We start from the raw sequence: 23,803 nt of genomic DNA on the forward strand, positions 1-23,803 counted from the left end.
AAGAAAATGAGCTCTGCCTGCAAGGAGTTTGCAAGATAAACATGCATAACTAATCACCATTACTATAAATAAAATATGGCATCCTATAGAGAGGTATAAAGCATTATGGATTTATTTGTCAAGTATAAAACAAAGCAAAAATAAAGTTAGAAAAATAATAAAATAATAAAATTAAGTTGGAAAAACAAAAAAGCAGAATTCTCCCAGGGACTTGGAGACCATTTCTTAAAAACATTTAAGAACTTTCTCTTTCAAAACTTCTCTAGGCTGCTTCTCATCAAATCAGAAACCAGGAAGTAACACTCTCCAAGTCTCTTACACCAACAACCAAGAATTAATACTCTCTAAGTAGTTTTCAATCAGCCTACACATCTAAATGTGATCCCTTCAATGTTCCTGAAAGATAAATGTTTACTTTCACATCTATGTCGATGCCATTTGATAACTTATCAACATCTGACTATGAAATAAGAACCTGGAAAACTTTTCAAATGGCTTCAATCTCTCTCAGTAAAGAGTTGCTCCTTTTGAATACTGCTGCTAAGAAGGGTGAAATCAGTTTCCAGCTAAATTAAACTTATTACTCCTAATGAGTTAGTGAAAGGAGAAAATGATCTGAGACTCCTGGTGGACTAGCCCATATAAATACCTGGGTGGAGACAGCTCCATTCACACATCGGAATTATCTAATTGGTAAAGAGTTCATAGAAATAGATCCCAGAAGCAAAGCAAGCTGTATCATAGAACTAAATATGCTTCACATGTTTAGTGGACTTTGATTCATACTCTCAAAAGAAATTGCATCAAGCCAATAAAAATAAATAGTTTCAGTAATGAGTCATCAAAAGTGATAATGTACCCAAGTTGTGTTTGTTAATCTAGTTGATTAACAGATGGTAAGGTTATCTCAGGGATCACCCTCAGAATGATTCTGTAAAAGACTCATTGATGCTTCCCTCTCCATTAATGACAAACCACCTGGTATCGACTTCATGGTTTCATCATTTCATCTGCTTAAAAGGGAGAAAGATATCTGTTTATATCCACTTTTAAACCACAGACAACCTGGATTTCACAGTAAGTTAGATGATTCTGCAAGTTATCATAACATTATAATCATTTTTCTTACATTATGCATTATTGGATTCAGCACTTTTACACCTTCTAACACAAAGTGTGTGCAGAATTCCTAATAGAAATGGTTAGACATTGTAATTTTCACTGCTGTCACAATGCAAGAGAAAACCCCTTCACAATCTTTTGCATGAAGCCTAGAAAACGCTTTATCATTAGAGACCTAAATGTCTCTCACATATTTCTGGAAGAAATCCAACTGGACAAATTCAGCTTAGGTATTTTGGAAATGGCAGTAATAAACAAAAACATGACTATATAGAAGTGGGCAGAAGACATGACAGAAGACATGAGGAAGTTGAATAATACTAAAGCAACCTTACGGATTATTAGCATCTTGTACATAATGGAAAGTAGATAGTCTTTAAAGGCAACAGCTGATACCCTACAAGCTCTTTCCAGTTTTCAAGGGGCTTTTACATATATCATTGTATCTGCCCCGCACCCATGAAGGTGAGCAAGGAAGAAGTACCACCTTCATTTTAAAGAACCAAACACCACAAGAGATTAGGTGAATTGCCAAACAGCTAGGTATCAAAAGCATGCCTTCTGGCTCCCTGATTAGCCTTCCTTCTACCATATTATTAAATACTGAAGTTATTAAGTATTAACTAATAGCAGTGTGATCATTCCACCTCAGGATTCTAAGCTCACCGGTGCTTCCCAGCTTTCAGTTTAAATTCTCGGAGTACTACTTTCCAGCCTGATCTTCAAAAAAGAAAAAAGTATATTTTGCCTATATAAGAAGAAACAACCACAATGACTTGATCTCATCCTATTGTAGCCATCTGATCTTCTACCACTTGCTCTACCTGATGCCAAAACAGTAGTTTACTTGCCAAGCAGACGAGCTTAACCTGTTGAGAACAAATCCTCTCAGTCCCTTGTACCAGTATGAATTGTCTCAATCAAACTGGTGGATCTATGGGAAATGGGTGAATATTTTTCAGTGCCTTTGCTCATACCTGACAGTGATTAACGGCAAATTCATACAGCACATTGTAAAATGGTGGCAAAGAAAACTATCATTGGATGGGGAAAAGTGGGTGCTAGGTTAATCACCTCAAAAACTTTCACTTTCATTTATTTCAGCTAACATTTATCATAAATGTCAGGTGCAGAAGTAAAGTAATAGCCACTATGAATGAGTGGTTACTCTGTGCTGGACAGCATTATAGGTGCTTTATGTGAATTAGCTCATTTAACAAATCAGTGAAGAAAGTATTATTATACCATCACTTGACAGATGAAAAAACTAAAAGGGTAATAAGTAAAATGCTCCACATCATACAGCAGGTAAATGCCAGTTCACGGATTTAAATCCAAGGCATCTGACCTCAGAGACTGTGCTCAAAACCTGAGTTCTGCAGACTACAACCAGTGGGCCTGATTTGGCCCACCATCCATTTTTGGTTTTACATTTTTAAATGGTTGAAAAGAAAATAACTTTGTGACATGTGAAAATTACATGAAATTCAAACTTCAGTGTCCTTAAATTAGAACATAGCCAAACTAATTCATTTACATATTGGCTTTGCCTGCTTTTACATTAGAAAGGTAGAGTTGAGTAGCTGCGAGGGAACCATTCATGGCCTGAAAAGCTAGAAACATTTACTATCTGGCCATTTACAGAAAAATTTTCTCACTTAATGTTCTAAACCATTCTACTTTATGCCTATTCGACATCTCTATGTAAATGTCTTAGGAAGTGTCCCAAACTTAACATATTCAAAATCAAATGCCCAATTTCCTCTACCACCCACATACATCCCAGTCCATATCTTAAGAGTTTTCCCCTATGGAAAGTCCATCCTTCTCTTAATAGTTATAAAAGCCATAGACCTAGAGTACCTTTGGCTCTTTCTGTCATTCATGTTCCAAACCATCATCAAATCCAGTGAGCTCTACCTTTGAAATACCCAACCACATTTCATCATTACTTCCACTGCTTGCACCCTGACCCGTAGCCATTGCCATTTCTTCTCTGAATTATTGCCGTAAATTCTTAGTAATTCTTCCTTGCTTCAATTCTTGCCCACGACAACAGTCAGAGCGCTCTTCTGCTGACAAACCTCTGGCCATCCCAAACGTGTCAAGCACACTCCTGCTTCAGGACTTTGGCACTGGCTTGCTTCCCCATTACTACTTCCCTGTTTCTCTTCTCAAATGTCATCTCATTAGATGGACCCTCCCTCTCCACCCAACCCATGCCTAACCTGGGCCCCGGGAATCCCTTTTCCCTGCTTTATTGTTCTCCAAATTATCACAACCTGCCATACAGCACGTGTACTGACTTTAAATTGAATTTAAGCTCCATGAAAGCAGCTGTTAAGTTCATTGTCTTCACTAGTACATATCTGGCACTAGACCAGGGCCTAATTTATATTAGGTACTTAAGTAGATATCTGCTGAATGAATGAGAAAATAGTCCCTATATTCAAGCACTCAGCCCAGTGACATACGGAGACGGCAAACACATTTAACATATAAATAACTGTACTGAGTGGGGTTTAATGGTGTATTTCTTATTTTTTCCTACTTTCTTATCAAATAACACATTCTAAACAAATCAAATCTGGGGGGACTCAATCAAAAGGAAGAGAGGACTCACTCTGTCAGCTCACAGTCTGTGCATGAAATTAATCTAGGTAACAAATCTACTTTTAGAATGGGTGCACTGATGAGGTGCTCAAACTCCCATTCTTAAAGCCACTGCCTTCTTGTATTTCAGTCCTAATTCCTGCCTTTGCATCTCTGTCAAATTCTAGGTCCATGTTGACTAGACATACATACTATCTCTCCTCCGTCTCCTAACTCTTCTCTTTAAGTTCTACTCTTCGGGACCTATCTACTACTCTTGAAAGAGACATTCATTTCTTAGCCACAAATGCAGCAAAACAGAGTTTTCACAAAGAAAATATATCTTTTAAAACACTACCATTTCTAAAAATATACTCAAGTTTAGTCGATGTTTGGGGGAGTGAAGAGTAGCATTGTACTGTTTGACCTGAAGGCAATATGGATTCTAAACATATAAGGAGAAATATTTGGGGCAGTTTGTAAGTGGTAAAATGTATCAATGAACCAGTAACACAACCATCCCAAAATGACCAAAGAAGAAATGACATTCCGAGGTAGAATGAACTACCTGTTTGGCCTCTTCACTTCCTGGCCACTTTTTAACAAGAAAATGCAGTTATAGGCCTTCATTTATTGATTTTTAAATAAATATATGGGAAAGCTGCAGATGTGGTAAAAGAAGAGAATCAATAACAAGAAATAGTCATACCCTCTCCTCCAGTCTAGCCAGCTGCTCTTTGTAGAATGCATCCTGCTTCTTTAGCACTCGGTCTTTCTCTTCCAGCTGCTTAGCCTAAAAAAGGAAACGAGGAATATACTATATCAAGAAAAAGCAGCAACAGCAAAGCAAAGTATAAATTGCATTACAAATAAGTATACAAAGCTAAAGATTTTTGCAATCTATTAGGTCTCTGCCATAGAAAAAGATTAATAAGATGATGATTGCCGCATTTAAATGTAAAGAGTAAGTCTGCATTGTATTTTTTTTTTACTGTAACAGCTGTGTCCTACTTTGTCCAAATGTATTTGGAAATGTCAGAATACAACACACTACAGACTGTCTCATTTAACTTCTCTTTCAAAGAATAATTTCAAGGACTAATATTTTGCACAATAAAAACTTTGATTTTACTCTGAGCATAAGAAACGTGGTTACTAACCTTCTTGAAAAAAGCCTTAATTACATTTTGTACATAAATCTTATGTTTGGGAACTCTTAAATTGCCCAGTGAAACTTGCATATGAACATATGCATTGTTACCTAGTTCCCTTTTGACAAAGAATTTGTTGTCTTGGATGGGTGGAAGCAAAAACTACTAAAATTGTTTATTTCAATAATTTAACATAATGATAATAAATAAAAATAATTAAAAGTAATTTAAAAAACCTTTAGTTCACTTCTAAATTTACAAAATCAAAAAATAAGTAATAAAATATTTTTGGTTCTTTAAAAAAATAATGATAAAGATGGCTACTTATGGATATTTTTCAAGATTAGTAAAAAATGCATTTCTTGTTTTTTTTTTTTTTTGAGACAGAGTCTCACTGTGTTGCCTGGGCTAGAGTGCCGTGTCATCAGTCTAACTCACAGCAACCTCAAACTCCTGAGCTCAAGGGATCCTCTTGCCTCAGCCTCCCAAGTAGCTGGGACTACAGGCATGTGCCACCATGCCCGGCTAATTTTTTCTATATATATTTTTAGTTGTCCAGCTAATTTCTTTCTATTTTTTTAGTGGAGACAGGGTCTTACTCCTGCTCAGGCTGGTCTCGAATTCCTGAGCTCAAACGATCCGCCAGCCTCGGCCTCCCAGAGTGCTAGGATTATAGGGGTGAGCCACAATGGCTGGCCAAAAATGCATTTCTTAAACAGTTGTTAGTATCTTGAATATTACGTTTAATTCACCTTTATCTCTGAGGGAAGGGACCTCCCAATATAACTCTGAGTTAGTAAAGTTTTTAACATATCTTTTGCTCAGTGAATGCTGGGTGCATGACTGACTATTACTTATAAGAAATAGAGCAAGTATATATTTTGGCATTACCATCCTTGTGCCGTGCACCATGTTCTTTTGCTAAGTGATCGAGTGTTGCCTGGCTCAGATGTCAGGGTGCCTGTCAACTACCTGCTTAGTTTGGGTGAACTCATTTGCACATTTGTAGGTTGTTGTTTTGCTACTTACTTTGTCTTCCATATCCTGCAGCATGTTAAAAACAAACAAACAGTTATTTAACAAAGTATGTATTGTTTTTTCCTAATGTTACAGAGAAATCCGATGGATAATATCTAAAACGCAAACCAAAGAAGACAATGGGGAAAAAAAAGATAAAATGCTTAACTTAGGACACATTTAAACATCACTGTGCTGTTACAGTGTGAATACAAGATTTCAATGAAAAGTTGATGCTGCTGGAATGCATATGAATAAATAAAAAAAATACAATAGTAAGATGAGATAAAAATACATTCATATGTAAGTATATAATTTATGGCTCCTTAGTACAACACAGTAAAACCTTTAGTGGACTGTTAGGAATATAAAAGAAAAAATAAATGGAGAAAGAGTTTTTGACAGACAAAACTAAGTGTGAAGAAAATATACATGACTACATACCCTAAAGAGAAAAAGTCTTCTCTAAATTTAACACACACACTCAAAATATAAATAAAGGAAATAGGTAAGAATGGACTCATAAAAACTTTCATAAAACCAAAAAATATCATAAAGTCAAAAGAATAAGAAAATGGCAAAAAGAGGAAAAGAAATCCCAACATGTAACTGTGAGAGTTAATGTTATTAACATATAGAATACTTAAAAACAGCCTTATTCTTCCTCCTTCCCCCCACCCAAAAAAGCCAAAAGAAAAATACAAAAATAACAGACTGGCAATTCACACACACAAAATACAAACAATAAAGACATGAAAAAATCCAACTCCACAGTAAATCAAAAATGCAATTAAAATAATGTTCCATTATTCATCTACCAAAATGACAAAAATGTAAGATAATAATACTTAATATTGGCAAGGTACAGGAAAACAGGCTCTCCTATACACTGTTGGTCATAATGTAAATTGCTATAACCATTTCATAAATTAACTTGACAAAATGTAATCCGTCTTAATAATGTACATATGCACTGAGGTCTAAAAACTGTACTTCTTCTAGTACTTACGTAATTAAGGCAACATACCAAGATGTTCATTATAAGGTTGCTTAGAATTCCAAAGAAACAAAAACAAAAAACAATCGAATGGTATAATAATGTATATACGGTAAGTATACTATGTAAAAAAGAAAAAAAGGAAAAGACTATGAACACGAAGGACAGTATGACCTCTTTTTGTAGCAAAGAGGGAAAATAAAAAAACCATCCTGTATTCTATAAAATGTCAACAGAGGTTACAACAGAGTGGTAGGCTTACGGGTGGTTTCTATTTTCTTATTTTTGCTTCTTTATATTTTCAGAATTAAAAATAAACTTTATAGTCAAGGGGCAAAGGGAAGAAATTTTTTGAGCTGAGGAAACAAATATGTTTCTTGATTATGGTGGTGGTTACGCAATGGTAAGCATGTGTCAAAAGTCATAGAACTGTATATCAAAAAAATGAACATAAAATATAAATTTTTAAAATAAATATAAATGAAGCATACTGAAATTTATAAAAATAACTATAAATGTATGGATGTGTGTATAAATCTTTATTATCATTAATCTTCTTACCATGTGACCAATTTTACTTCTAAGCATTCAACCCTAGCAAGTATTAAGTGCAAAAAAAATTATATCCAAGAAAATACAACCAGCATTATTTAAAGCAACAAACAAGTGTGAACAACAGATGTTTGAGTAAATAAGATATGGCCCAACAATAGGGGACTGATTAAAAAGAATTTAACCCAACCATATGATCAAACATTAAAGCCACTGAAAACTGATGTTTTAATAGAATAATTAATTTTTTAAGACAAAATAGTGAGAAAAAAACACAAGTCATAGAATGTACAGTAAGTTCTAAAAAACGGAGGATGGGGAAGGAGAAGAGAGAGAGAGAGAGAGAGAGAGAGAAGGCTGAATGCCTTTTACACAGGCATGGAGAAAGTATGAAACATGCTAACATTTTAACAGTGGTCATGATATGCATATTTCTTATTTGAACTGTTCCCTATCTCCTAAAATGAACAGCTATTCTGTAATCAGAAAAAATTACCTTTTAAACACAATATTATGTATGTTTATGCTTGACTAACAGATGGAAATGTTAACATGACATAGTATCTAAAAGAGTGAACTATTAAGCAATTTCATTAACAATCCCAAAAATCTGTGTTAACAACTTGAACAATTACAGATAGTAGGTAAAATAATGTCCATGCTAACTCCTTAATGTATTAACACCCGGCTCTCCCATGCAATGTATGATATTACCCATGATGGCTGTTAAAGCACACTCACACTAAATAATGTTTCTTTTGTTCACACAGTGAGATAAAAAAAAAATGCAAAGATACCAAACATATATTCCATTATAGTTATTCAGAAAACACGGAGAGAATTCAATGCTACTATATTGCTTGAGCTGAAGACACTACTGAGGACACTACACCAATCAACAAATTTAATTTTGAAGAGCTGATTACAACCTTAATAAAGTATGTGCAGGAATATGACCATTCGCTTTTCTGAGATATAATTTTTGAAAAATTTTAAAGCGACATTCCAAAAGGTCAGATATGCACACTAAAGATGAAAGAGGGGATATACCTTCAAAGACCTGACAACACCAAACTATAGGGGCTTGTAGCACAAATCTCTCCCTCGATGACAAACAGAATCAATAGTCAGATCCACTGGGAGGAATAACAAAGCAAGAAACATGGCCACAACACTTTAATGGCACATTGCTTTGAAACTGTTAATGTGATGCGAGGAGAAAAAGTCACACGATATGAATCCTGAAACTTAAATAAGCCTAGAATACACTGACTAAGCTAATAGCTATTGAGGATGGAGAGTCACACTCAACTTAAGAAAAGCAGTAAACCAACTGCATGGAAATAAAACTTCTCTGTAGAACCCTATAACAGATATAGAATCATTGTAAATGAACAAATAAAAACAAAGAGGATTATAACATTATTTATTGTTATAGAATCATTTCTTAGGGGGGAAAAAAGAATATAAAAAATTTCCCCCCACCTCCTGTTTACTATTCCTAGAAGAAATGTGCACTGATTAGTTTTCAGATCTTGCCAGATTTGGGATAACATGATTGGGCTTGAAAACATGACAGAATGTGCTTAAGTGGATCATTATAGAAAACTAGAGTAACATAAGCAAGAGAAACAAAGAAAATAAAGAAATCAAGTTTTAAGAAACCCAACCCATAAACATTTTGATGTCTTAACTAAGTGTTGGTGGCTAGGTTAGAAATGAAGTATACAGTATTCACTTCCTTAAAGACTTATCTCTTCTCAGAAAGGTCTTGAAGGTGCTTTACAAGAAAGGATGTAATAAAGTCAATACAAGATAAAACTGGGATTGCGGATATGACATATTTTGCTGATGGGAACTTTACCTTCCCATATATATTCTTAGGTATCTCTTCATAGCGCAAACTTTTCAGCATCACTATGCCCTTTCAGCCTGTTGCTCCTGGGGACTAAGGTATGGCACTAAGTACATGACAGTTGGGAACTCAGTGACATCACAATCACTTAGCTCAGAGGCAATGTATTGTTACTTCGTACATCAAGAACAAAGCATGCTAAGGCAAGATTCTGTGCTATAGAAAACTTGTATATTTTAAATGACAAACTTCTTTAAAACACTGGCATTCAATTTTAATAACTCAAGGTAGAAAACAAAGCAGGTATCTGCTCAGTTTTCCAAGGGATGATATTATGCAACCAGAAATTACTAGGACTGAGAAAAGGCAACAGCTCTGTATCAACCTAAATAGGAAATCACTATATTTCCTTTATTCTAAATCTCACAACCATCTGAAACATACATATAATGAACTGAGAAAGATTAATCTTTCACAATGATATGGATAATCTGTGGTAAGCAAAATCTACCTATCAACTTACAACTCATATAGGTAAATCAGTGAGTAAGAGTAGAAAAAAAGCTTTATTCCTTGTCAGAACTACATGAGCAACAATATATATGAACCTAATAAAATTATACGCTGACATAAAACAAAGAAAAAGAACTGAAATATCGAAGGGGGCTGAACCATAAACTTGTAACATAATACTACATTTAGAAGCTGTAGAACATGATCACTGTGAATATCAATTAGCCGTAACAGAATAATTAAAGTAGCCATGTATTCAATTAGTTGAGTACTCAACTTGCGTTATAAATAAGAAATTACATAGGGTTCACTGAGCCTTTACCAAGGGATGCTAATAAACAAAGAACTATATTTAAAGCACTGTTTTCCAAACTACACCAGAAGGTGACCTTCAAGAGGGTAACTCATCTAGGTGAACATAAATGATGCCCAACCTATTATCAACATTATCATACTTTTTGGTGACTATTTAGAGGCAGAAGCATCAGCTGTAGGCAATCCCCTGTACTGATGTCCACTAACACCACCATACCTCACGTAGGTTGAACACAGACCAGACAGAGAAAAGATAAATGCACACTCTTCCAAAAGACTTCTTTATCTGAAGTCTGGAACTCAAACTGAAGCCCCCAGGATTGGGTCAAGTCAGTTTGTTTTTGTTTGTTTGTTTTGCCTTTCCCAGAAGAGTTTCAAGAACCCTGGTCTACATTTCAGCTTTTGCAATACTAACGTCATACTGGAAACAGCCCATTGAGTATGGTCCTCTGCAACTTTTGGGAGTGCATGCTTATCCTTTTGAAATAAGAAAGCAAGGGCAAAGATTTAAATTAAAAAGTAAAGTCAACAATGAATAAAGAGAGGAGACTATTGGAGTACATAATTTAGAACAAAAAGCAATCTAATGGTATTTAGCTTTAAATTTTTCCAGAAGTTCTCTCACAACTTTTACATAGACCATAGCACTCCACAAAAGCAGCACAATTAAGTGCTATTCATAGATGAAACCACAACCACTTTTGTAAGATTTCTTCTACAGTTTGCAGGGGGAGGTTTAAACTTTACATTTACTTCTCCAGTTTTCTAGTTTTATTTCAAAATCAGAACTTACTGGCACTATGACATAGTAGGAAACTCACTTGGTGAAGAGACAGGAGACCCAGATGCCCATCCTGGCTCTGCTAAATCAGCACATGGCCATGCTCCGACCCACCCCAGCACCCATCTTCCAAAACTGCTCTTGAACATTACTTTCTTCTTGTGGTTTTTGCCAAGTTATGCCCCTGTTATGTCTCCCACTTTTGCGTCTAATAAAATCTTTCAGTAGGTTTCTTATGGCACTTGTTTTTGATTTGCCTTGTATCATACATGTTTACTTACCCACTGTGCCTTTCCTTAACTGTAAACTGTGAGACAAGAAAGGGATCTTACTCCTCTCTGTATCTTTGACTCAACCTAGATCTGTACTTCCCACAAAGGAAACATTCAGTAGATGGTGGCTAAACTAAATGAACTGCACTGAGGGGATGAGTTTGTACAAAGTAAGCAGACACATCTTCCAGGAAGGAAATCTGTCCTAATGTCCATGATTTGCTTCAAAATGCCACCGTGTACACAGTGTGACATTATGTGTGTTTTTTAAGCTCTGAACTAGGTGCTGCCATACCATACCATACCATGCTACCATACCATGTTACCCAAGTAAGCACAATCCAAGAGCAATCAGCAAGTAGATCAAAATTGGAAGCTCAAAAAGTAGAGGAAGCTACCAGAAGGGCTCATTCATCCATGTGTTGATAAACAGTGATGTTTTGCTAATTAGTAAAATGACTGTTGGATATAGAATTTTATTAGTGAAAATGGTCCATTAACCAGCATGATAAATGTTACAAATGGGTTCTTATTAGTAAAATGAAAGCTATCAAAAAGATATAAGGGTTAGATGTCATATTATAAAGATACTCCTACATCTGCTGCAGGAACAGGTTATGTGAATCCAATGAGGCCTATAGCTCTAACTTTAGGGATGGTGCCTCAGAATTGATCTCTGAGCAGCCATTCATTTAAGACAGAGATTCTCATGTTTGGCTCTACTGACATTTTGGATCAAATAATTCTTTGTTGTAGAGAGCTGTCCTGTGCATTGTAGAAAGTTTAGCAGCATCCCTGGCCTCTAACCTGTAGAGCCCAGTAGCACCACCCGCCCCCCATCCTGAGTTGTGATAACCAAAAATGTTTCCAGACAGTGCCAAATGTCCCCTAAGAGGCAAAACTGCCCCCTGTTGAGAACCACCGGTTTAAGAGGATTGCTGGTTGTCTGAGGCCAACCACATAAGCAGTCTAATCTGCCTTGGGTGAACCTTTGCTGCAAAGAAAAGTACTTAAAAAAAATCCAAGACTTTGTTGGGTTTTACATAATAGGTTGTACGAAATATTTTGTACATGCTTGCTGATAAATTTTTGTTCAATAAATGTCTGTCTGTGTCGTAAAATTAGGCTTGGGGTCTACGTGTGTTATACCTGGCAGTAGAGTTGAATTGCGAAGGCATAATGTACAAAAGCAACAGGGACAGCTCACATCTATGTAATGAAGCATTTCCCAGCGAGAGAAAAAACTGGAAATTTTAATTCATTATTTTTTAATTAAGGAGGATAAGTATAAAACAAGTACAAAGCTCACTCTTTTCTATAGCACTCTATAAAAACCAGAATCAAGGCTTCTATCACGTAAGATTTTTGAATTCATTTAACTGATGTTCAGTTCAGCAGGACTGATATTCAGTTGACATGAACTGGTACTGGTTGTTTAACATCTGTTCTGCTTGGGCAGTGACTATGCCATACTTGTTGTTAAATATTTTATATATCATTCCTGGGAACAAGGCATACTGTGATTCCATTATAACTTACAAGTTTCATGTTACACAGTAACATGACATTTCAACATGAAATTTCAATATGAAAGGTGCTGAAATATATAACCTCATCAGTTCAGTGACATATATTCTGTGCTCCTCTTCCAACATTCATTTAAAAATATATATCCATCACAATCCCGTATGTATAAGAAACATTAAATAAATGCTGAATCAAAAGCGAAATAAACTGTTAGGGTTTCAGAATTCTCAAAAAGCAGTTTTATCTTCTCTAATGACACTACGCAGCTTCAGCTACGACACGTTTATGAAAGACACAGATGAATATAAACAGGCATCAAGTCTAAAAGAAAAGACCACGTTGAACCAAATTCAGCAACTGAATATAAAACATAAAGTTCCAGAAGACTACGTTCTATAAAATAAATAAGGACGACTCTATGTCACAGAATCATTAGCAAGCTTAAAAACTTTAAAGCTAAGAATTAAAATTGAAAGAGGAAAAAGTGGTAAAGGGGGCCATATTCAATAAAATGTGCGATTACGTGGACTTAGAGTAGGAAGGGGTTTTATTATCAAATTCAGCTGTGGCATAGATTGGTGTTATCAACTACTGAATGCAACCATTTCATGTAAAAGCGAGGTGGTCTCAACTCTAAACCACAGCTGTTGTGGAATAGAGTGGGAAGAAGTACTAAGCATTTTAAGCTATGTAACTTAAGGTGCAATTATACTAAAATGTCTCTATCTTCTTATTCCATATTGTGGGGAATAAAACTTCCATTTCCAGACACTTACATATAATCTTGTTTTACCATGGAGATTAAAAATCTCAGAAGCACTTTGCACATAGAGATGCTAGTTAAACTGCGCTATCTGCGCCAAGGCATTTGGTGTCACTGATCTGACAAATAAATTGGACAATAACAAGGAGACAATTACTGTACAACTTCTGAATTCCTTTTCTTTGTAGTAACTTGCATTTGTTCAATTTAGATTTAGATTTAATGTTCACACTACTGGGACCAATTGGCTAGTCAACTTCTTCAATCTGTTTCACATTCAGAGCTGGAAAAAACAGCCAGAGATCATCCAGTTCATTTTATAGGAAGTAAGTGAGGCTCCAAGTTTCTTGGTGGCTAAGGGAATTCTCGAAGGTCGAGAGAGAGTTGATTTTAAGACCCCTGCCTCTTGACATCAGTGCACTTCCCATCGCTCTCTGCTTCTATTTTCATGTTGGTGTGATGTTAAGAGAAGAAAATGTAAAAATGACTAATCAAACGCCTGTAGTGATTTTAAGCACTACTCAATATAAAGAGATTTTAAAAGATTTTCTGCAACAGTTAATGCAGAGTACACTAAAAGTATCTTATCTTCCAAACCACCTGTGTGCTATGTCAGTTCAGGTCTCCTGGGATGTAGATGCTGAGACACAGTTACAGTAGAAGAGACTGAGCAAGGGAAAATGTTTGGGAAGGACAGAGGAGAGAAGGGACAGGAGAAAGCAGGAGAGTCTCAGACTATATTGCAGGTCTGGCAATGGGAGAAAGGGAAGGAAGGAGACCACGTGTAAACAGCCAGGCCGATGGGGAGCCCCAGAGCATGCACTGAATCCCAAAAGCGCAATAACTTGAGCTAACTGCACTACACTCTTCATAGTAGATTCTCTCTTAAAGACAGAGATGAAGGGTACATTCCCATGGCTGCCACATCATCGGGTTTGCCAGTTAACACAAAACAAAATGATGACAACAAACTCTGAGCAGGTCTTAGACAACAGACTCTGAATAGGTCTTAAACATCAACTTCCATGTCAAACAGAATAAATAAATCTAATTGGACCTATGGAATACCATCTAGCCCACAGTTCTATGTAGTAGAAAAAGCAACAAAATAGGCACCAGACAACTGAAGCTTTAATTTCATCTTGGCTGCTAATAATCTTTTTGGGTTTGTTTTCTTATTTCTAAAAGTCAGGGAGGGGATAGGCTAAATAATATCTAAGATCCCTCTAACATCACATTTTATGCATTACATTTACCACAACATTTCTTCTATTATTCATTTTGAATCTACTATACAGCTAGGCCAGAGGAAATTCAATAAATGCGTATGTTCTGCTGCCAAATTGCTAGGATGCAACAAGCGCACATTAAACAACATTTGGAAATAACCATGTGTATGTGACACCTGGTTGCCAGGGGCAGACGCTGTGTGGCAGCAGCGATGTTCCCTCTCTGTCTGACTTGGCACCGGCAGTGGGTTTGCAACTGCCACAACAGGGCTTAGCAATATACACTGGGCTCCTTCCTGAACCTAACACCATCTGGCAAATTCAAATAGGTAAGATTGGAGCTGGAAGGGGCCACTTTTCTAAAACAAGTTCAACTCATAGCTGCTGACAAAAATCACACTAGTTCTCGTTTTCTACATACAAATGGGTCAGGCATCATCAGGATCTTCATCTCATTATGGCTCTTTACAGAGGCTGGTACAATTACATCTTATGCCCAGTTAGCTTATGCAAACTCAACTGCCCAGGATGAAGGCGGGAGGGAGAAAAATTTAAGTAGTGCTCAGGATTCCACCTGCTCCACAAGAAAGCCTGGGACAGGAGACATACATCAGCTCTACTCTCAGCCTGTCTCACTTCCCACATACCCTCATAGGGTAAGCATCTCTTCCCAGCCAATGCAATTACAGTGGTTGAAGTTATGTAGGTTTCAACCAAGCCTTTAACCAAGTCAGCATTTTCATTTAGTGCTCCACTAAAGAAACCCACTGACCCAATAATGGAAGAAAAACTAGCAGTGCTGGACTCTTAAGAGTAACTTTGAACACAAGAAATTTTTACCTTACATGTTGATCTTAAATACTGAAGTAAGCTGCAACTCTACAATATTCCAAGGAAAGTGAAATTTGGAAAAATATTTAAAGGATAAAAATTACTTCTAAAAAAGCCTCCAGCTTACCTAACCAAGGAAAGGCAGTTAAGAGATAAGATCATGGGAATAACTAGTGATAAACTCAGCCTTAAACAAAGCAAGAAGGGAAAGAATCTTCCAAGGGAAGGATGGAAAGAAGAGAATGCACCCAAAGCATGAATCATCTCAATAGAGAGCAACAGAGTATACAAGGTAGGATGGAAACAAGCCATGTCAGCTCCTGGATTGAGTTGGCTGAAGAGAGATGAGAGGACAGCTGTGATCTGCCCGTTGCAGAAGCCGCACGGAGGTGAAGGCCAAGATGACAGGAGGGAAGCCATCAGCCCTCCTGTCTGACTCAGTCCTTGGGCCTGCCTTGTTTAGATTTAGCTTTGTTCTCTCACCCCTATTTGTATTCAGGTGTGGGAAGACCAAAGGAAGCAGAGAACTCTGGGGCCTCAAATTCTAGAAGCCCTTTGTACACTGGGTGTGAGGGGTACCTTTAACCAGAGGTTTGCTGTTAAGAAACTTAGCAACTGATGTAATTAAAATGTCGACTTACAATTTTGAACATCTTCGTTACTTTTAAAGACCTGTAACTACATGATCGCACTAGAAGGCCTCACTACCCAGCAATGTGAAGTACAATCATCCCCAGGTATCTGTGGAGGACTGGTTCCAAGACACCCATGTACCAAAATCCACAGAAGTTCAAATTCCTGATATAAAATGGCATAGTATTTGCATATAACCTACATAAATCCTTCTGTATACTTTAAATCATCTCTAAATTACTTATAGTATCAAACACAATGTAAATGCTATGTAAATTGTTGTTATACTGTATTTGTTTTTTATTCATATTACTTTTTTACTATTGTATTGTTATTTTGTATTGGTTTTTTCCCAAATATTTTCAATCCGTGGTTGGTTGAATCTGCAGATGCAGAACCTGCAGATATGAAGGGCCAACTCTAGTACAGTTTCTACACGAACCTTTTTATTTTTATTTTCTTTACAGTTAAGGAAACAGTAGCAGACAAGAAACTTGTCTGAAATCCACATACTGGATGAAGAGCTGTCTCCTGAACACAGAATTTCTGACTCTTCCCATGGGAGCTCACCAGGCAGACCCTTCTCTATGTTTGGACCCATCAATAAAAAGCAATCCCATAATTTTGATTTGGTTTTGCATGCTGGAAAGTCAGAACATCATTAAGTACCTGAACATGGGTATCCCGTCTGCTTTATGGTTATGGCTATTGTTTTAATTATATATTGCCTTTCTGGCTTAAAAATCATCCTCCTGTGAGTATACTTTTCATTAATCCATCATTTGATCAGAGGCTAGAAAGCTCCTAGCAACTGTTCAGACTGAGGAGCTAAGTGATCAGATTCTAGCCCAGAGGAGAGTGACTCCCACCCTTAAGCCTTTAAACCAAGCACAAGTATATCACATGTAAAGTCATGATCTTATTGGCAAACCATGAATGATATCTGATGCCATATTTCTCAGCTATCAAAAATACTCAGACAAAAGGAGAAATAATCATATACCTCAGAGGCAAAAACATACCATAGAAACCAAGGCCCTCAGATGTTAAAGATTCTTTTAGGATCATAAAGCTACTTAGTCATAAGTTAAGAACAGAATACAGATTATCTTGACTCACACTTTAAAACTGGCATACTAAACAATATCTCAGATATTCTTAACAACCTACTTGTGAATAAAAAGGAATCCAAAAATAAAATTCTTAATATATTATTCCAAATGTAACATCACTACCACCCCATCTCAGCCACCACATACACACATTCATATTAAAAAGCATGCTTTACTGGTGCATTTGCAAGGGTTGATCATCTACAGAGCTTCCAAGATGGAATTCCTTTCCAGGGGCGTTTACTAACTGAGGTGAGTACTGCAGAGAGGACAAAGATATTACAGACCACAAATCACAATAGCTGCATGGAAACATTTTCACTGAAAGTAATAGACATATATGGTAAGCATCAATAACCAAGATGCGTAACTCAATTAGTATGGTGAGACAAATATTTCACTGACAGCTCTGGCTTGCGCCTGTCAATATTTACAATATTATGCAAAGAGAAGTGGATGTGAAGTGCCCTCACCACAAAAATGGTAACCATGTGAAGTAATGCTTTTATTAAGTAGCTAGACTTAACCATTCCACAATGTATATATACTTCCAATTATGTTGTACATGATAAATACATATAATGTTATCTGTCAATTTAAAAATTTTTTTTATTTAAAACATTTACAATATCAGTCAACTATTCAATTTTTTTAAATGCTGAATGTTTTGTGATCACCTTGCACAGAATATTCTAGGCTATGGTAAAGAATTAGTGCTTTTTCTAACTGAACTAAAAAGACAAACTGTTTGCTTTGAAAAATGGCTACCACCTGCTATTAATCTGAAACTGAAAACAAGCAAGTTACCACTCCCTCTACCACTTTCTTGAAAGATGAGGATAAGTGACATTTCGCAATCTTCTGAAAAAACTAAAAGAAAAAAAATTCTGAGAAATAGATTTATATCTTACTACTGATAATGACCTATGAGATTATTAAAACCAGACACTGTGCCCCTGCAGTGTGACAAGCCTGGTTTAAGCACGGAAGGAACTCCCTTCCAAGCCCCCCTATCTTTTTCCTTTTTTCTTTTTGTCTGGTGTCAGATGAATACAGCAGTAATGATGACATGATCAAGGAAGAGCTGAGCGCCAGCTGGAATATTTGTAAAAAGACTGCCTAGCTGGTCTTTGCAACAAGCTATCTTTTGTCCTACTGGAGCTTTCTGTCACCTGAGGTAGCCTGCATCCTCAAGAGATGAAATGCAACATGAAACTATTAATTGATCTATTGTTCAAATAATTCCTGTAACACTTTAGAGAACTTTCCCAATTTGGTTGATAGAACGGCCTGGCTGTCAACTTACTCAGCTCTAAGCACAAAGCCATGATCTAAGCAAACGACACAATTCATGATAGTCCATAAACGACTCTGGGACATTCTGAATGTGTCTCTTCCTGCTGGAAGAAATAAACCATACCCTATATACATGCTAACATGTAAAGTTGAATGCTAAAATAATTTACCCATCTGAAGAACAAAACAAACTCAATATATCTATTCACTTATTCAATAAGCATTTAATGAAAATCTATTTTATGTGAGACCCTCAGACACTGAGCTGGACTTGGTAGACTGCAATAAATAACTAGCCTATTGCATCTCATTCAATGACCATAAACCACAATCCTGAAGCTCCCATTTACACACACAACTATAAAACTACTAAGAATCCATTCCTGTCTCCAAATGCTGTTTCTCAGGAACTTACAAATTGGGGTAGAGGGCAGTACACAGGTTGTAAACACAAACAACCATAATAAAAGATAATATATGATAAGGACAGTAAATGCTGCATGGAAAATAAAGGATTTGATTAGCTGGACTGGAGTTGAAAGCTAGATGAGCAGGATTTAGATGGGCAGAGACAGAGTCAAAGGCCATCACAAGAAAGGGGACAATAAACAAGAGACACAGAGGGAAGAAAGGAGGGTTCAGCAAGTATATCAGCTGAAGAGGGAATTATGGTTAAGAGGGCCAGAAATAAGTGGGAACTAGTCTGCAGGAAGACTTAACGGACTAAGAGATCTGGACTTCATCCTGCAGGCCATTGGGGGCCTCTAAAGGTTTTGAACAGTCAAAACAGTACGTTAGAAAGACTACTTACTCTTGGTGTATAGGATAAACTAGAGAGAAGGGAGAAGCCAGTAAGGAAACCATTAAGGGGACTGCCGAGAGGATCCAGGTATGATATAACAGGACCTACATGTGCTGAGTGACAGTTATGTTTCCACCAGCACTTTCTGAATATCATCTAAAGACAAGGTATAAATTCTAGTAAGAGGGCAGTGAACTGCAAAACTGAAAAAACAAACCACGCTCCAAAACATAGGGAAATGTACGAGAATGAACACAATACACACCACTGACCATGCCACGGAAAATCTCCAAATAGAAATAACCACTGACAGCATGTCATTTGGAGATTGGCCACTGACACATTTCAGAGATCAAATACCCTATTCTAAAATGAAATTAAAGAGGAAAATATAATTTTTAAAAAACAGAAAAATTGGGATATATCATCATGAGGCATGAGGAATTGTTTTCTTTAATCATCAGTCTCAGTCTATGGTTGGAAATCTGGTGTTTAGGAGAATTATGCTGCCATCTCACTGGAAAATGTAATCGGGAGTTCTCCCGTGTCCGTCCATCAAAAGTTCAAATATGCTACAGTCTAACACCAAATTTTAAGTCCTTTATCCTAAATGAAAAACTACTATATAACTACTATATATAAAACCTCCAACCCTGCAAAAAGCATGGTGGCTCCAGCTGTAAATTTTAAAATATTCTCATTTTAGGATTTGTTCAGGTATTTCACTGAGATGTTTCGTGTGCCATCTCCAAAACTTGAGTCAAAGTAACCTGTACTTTATTCTTAACTCATGACTTACCTAGCTTTCTGATCTTAAAAGCACCCTTTCACATCTGAGGCCCTAAGTTTGTAAGGTATGCACTAAAGGTTAAAATTCTACACCCTCCTCTAATGAAGAGATCATCCTTTTCAATAAGTGCCTAAAATGCCCCAAGAAGTAGGTCAGAAGCATAAGCCCTTGCCCCAAGTATGGGTCCAGGCCAGGCAGGCTCCTGTAGGCTTCTGTGGACACTTCAACAAAATGGAAGATGGACCCAAAGGGATGGACAGATCCCTGAACTCAGGAGTCTGGGGAAAGCTGCTTCTAATAACAAAGATTAATAAACACTGATAGTTGTACAGCACATTAGAATTTATAAAGTTCTTTTGTATTTATTACATCGTTTAATTTAAGTCTCAAAACAATGCTAGGACTTAATTAAATTCTCAAAGCTATGCCTAGAATACTGCAAAGCAGAGGAGTAAAATAAATAAACCCTGCCAAAATTATCACCCAACTTCATAGTGGAGCACACTGAGGGTCACAGAAATGAAAAGAGGCCAAGTTACACAGCCAATAAATGGCCGAGATGTTAGTTGTTTTTTCAAATCAACCACTCTTTCATTATTAACACAACCACCTTTATATCTTCCCTACAAAGCCATGCCAGGCTCTACTGACCGTTCCCTTTTAGAAAGTCTTCATGGCACTTGCAACCCACAGCACACAATTTGCTCAGCAATGGTTATGGAGGAACTCCTAAGCATGGGGCGTTGTACAAAGTGCTATTGCTTAAGGGCAAGAGTGACAAGGAGAAAATAATCAGACACAGGTTTTCCTATGAAAAACTTGCATCAGGAAATAACCACAAGCATATATAGTTGCCCCTTGAAAAACACAGGCTTGAACTGCACACATCCAATTATACGTGGAATTTTTTGTCCTCAAAAAACGTGGATCAAAGATATAGTGTTTGTGGGATGCGAAAATCACCTATATGGAAGACCAACTTTTCGCAGATGCAGGATCTACATGGCTGATTTCGGGACTTGAGTATGCACAGATCTGGGCATACAAAGGCGGTCCTGGAACTGATGCCCAGAGTACACCAAGGGATGACTACACTTATACTATAAAAGTAAAAGTAAAATTGGTGGACTGTGAAGTCCCCAAGGGCAGGGATTATGTCTTTATATGGCTGTATGACCAGAGCCCAGCCAAGTGCCTGCAAGCACATAAAAGATGCTCCCCAAATGCTTGGTGCATAGCTGACAGAAAAGGAAGAGCTCCTCTGGCTCCTACATTTGCCTGCATTGCTCAGGTTCCTAACAGACACAGGTAGCTTTACCTAAATGCATACTCTCTATTCCTCAACTGTCTTACACTGATGAACTATGGGGATTTCAAGGATTGAATTTTTGACAGAGAAAGGTGAGTAGGAAAAAGTCTATTTCTGCAGTTCCCCTTTGTATGTCTATCTCTCAGTTTAATACTGTGCATTTCTGTGTGTCATTTTCTCCATCTCTCTTGTGCCAAGAGATAGCTCTAAGCAGGCAGCTTACTATTTCCATTTCTCTTGATCTGACCTGACTCCCTCTAACCTGATCAAACTGAACACAGTGGTGTATTACAGATCAGCAAAGGGCTAGCAATGGTCTGTTTCCAAGATACAGCAGACAGAGGCAAGTATGTCACCAGTCCTAACTCCTGGGCCCACGGCAGACATTGCCCAGCCAGCACAGCCCTTCCTGACCCACCAAATCTGAGTGGTGCTACACGATCCCCCCCAGCACAGCACTCTAGGCAAGCATGTCCAACCAACCAGAGTTGGCTGGCAGTTTGCCAGAACACTATCTATCCTGGCTGTGAGACATGGTATGGGTGAAAGAAGAGTAATGTAGGAGAAGAAAAAAAAAACAACAAACACTAAGAGGAGTAAAGGAGAATAATTAAGGGCAGCAGATGTTATCACAGACTGGGCCCAAAGAGAAGCACGGCCCATTCTCAACCATAAAGAATCAATGTTTAAAAGGGCAGGAGAAAATGGACAAAAAAGGTGGAGGAGACAGGAGTTCCACAAATATAGATTCAGTAGCCGCAGGAGGCTTGCCCAGTATCTAAATGAACACACTGGTGTTGAGGCAGGGAGAGAGAAAGCAGCCCACACCCTGGGATTGGGGCACTGATAGGAACAACATGGGAAGTGGTCACCCCCATCTACACAGAGTTAGGGGCCACCCCAGAACATCATCGAAGTACCTGTCAGTATCACCTTCAGCCAGAGCACAGGAAAGACTATTTTCAGGTCACATTGGAAGGAAGAGCAAGGATTCTTTATATAGTATCCTATCGTGCCCAGCAACCAACCATCACAATGCAAATAGGTCAGAGGAGACACTGCCAACGAACCCATAAAAAGGCCCAAAGAACTGCAAATTAGTACAACCTCCATGGAAAACAATATGGAGATTCCTCAAAGAACTAAATGTAGACTTGACCATTCGATCTAGCAATTCCACTACCCACTACCAGGTTATCTACCCAAAGGAAAAGAAGTCATTTTATCAAAAAGACACCCGTACTAGAATATTTATTGCAGCGCAATTCACAATCACAAAGATGTGAGATCAACCTAAGTACCCATCAATTCATGAGTGGATTCACAAAATGTGGTATATATATACCATGGAGTAGGACTCGGTCATAAAAAGGAATGAATTAATGTCTTTTGCAGCAATTTGGATGGAACTGGAGACCATTATCTGAAGTGAAATTTCTCAGTAATGGAAAAACACCGCATCTATTCTCTAACAATTTGGAAATAATCAATGGACATGCATGGGCACAGAGAGAAGCAAAAGCCTTTGGAAATCAAGAAGCAGGGAGAGGGTAGGAAGAAAAGGGTAAAAACCTACCTAATGGGTATACTGAACACTATGTGGGTAATGGGCACACTAATAGCCCTGACTTTTAAGCATTATAAAAGCTATCCATGTACCAAAAATATCTGTACCCCCTTAACATTTCGAAATTTTAAAAAGGCGAGGGGAGAGAAGGAAGAGGACAAAGAGGAGGAGGAAGACAAAGACGAAGAAAAGGTCCAAGGAATCCAAAGATATGGGCAGCTCAAATTATTTTTATTTTCCTCTGCCCATAAAAGTCCTATGAGAATCCAAAAGTTTGTTGCAGAAGTGAATAAGAAGTGACCTGGGAAAATACAAGTGGCTTGTACTGTTGTACATGAAACTTGTCCTGGGTCTTCCCAACTTCAGCCTGCTTGCATCTCCCAGACAAACACCTGCTCTCCTGGTCGATTTAGTGCCTTCAGGACTACTTCGCAGCAACTGACTTTTGGCACCCTATAACCCTTCTTTTCTAATCTATCTCCACCTCTATAGCCCAAAGCAGGTCAACTGTTTAAAACTTTATCAACTGTCCAATAGAACACCTTTGGTATGAGTGAGTTTACTGAATATAAACCCAATCTGACCTAAATAATTGGATATCTTTGTTAAAACAATAAGCACCAGTTATATCAGCTAAACCAGAAACCTGTCCTATCCATAACTCTTCTTCATCCTCTATGTGCAATGAATGACAATATCCTACCAATCAGCATTTCATGTATCACCTTCAGGACTTTTGTTATATTGGCCACCATTTAAGGCTTACTACTATTTAGT

General features: G+C 37.4%; 1 protein-coding gene across 1 annotated transcript in view; it reads right to left on the reverse strand.

The window, feature by feature from the left end:
• Positions 1–23,803, reverse strand: part of CHCHD3 (coiled-coil-helix-coiled-coil-helix domain containing 3) — a 303,246-nt gene that overhangs the window by 93,644 nt on the left and 185,799 nt on the right. Inside the window, exon 5 of the mRNA XM_012650619.1 lies at positions 4,424–4,507. Coding sequence (XP_012506073.1) covers positions 4,424–4,507 — 84 coding nt within the window. The remainder of the gene's footprint in view (positions 1–4,423; positions 4,508–23,803) is intronic.

This window comes from Propithecus coquereli, unplaced genomic scaffold (genome assembly GCF_000956105.1).
Source record: "Propithecus coquereli isolate 6110/MARCELLA unplaced genomic scaffold, Pcoq_1.0 Scaffold335, whole genome shotgun sequence".
NCBI lineage: Eukaryota > Metazoa > Chordata > Mammalia > Primates > Indriidae > Propithecus > Propithecus coquereli.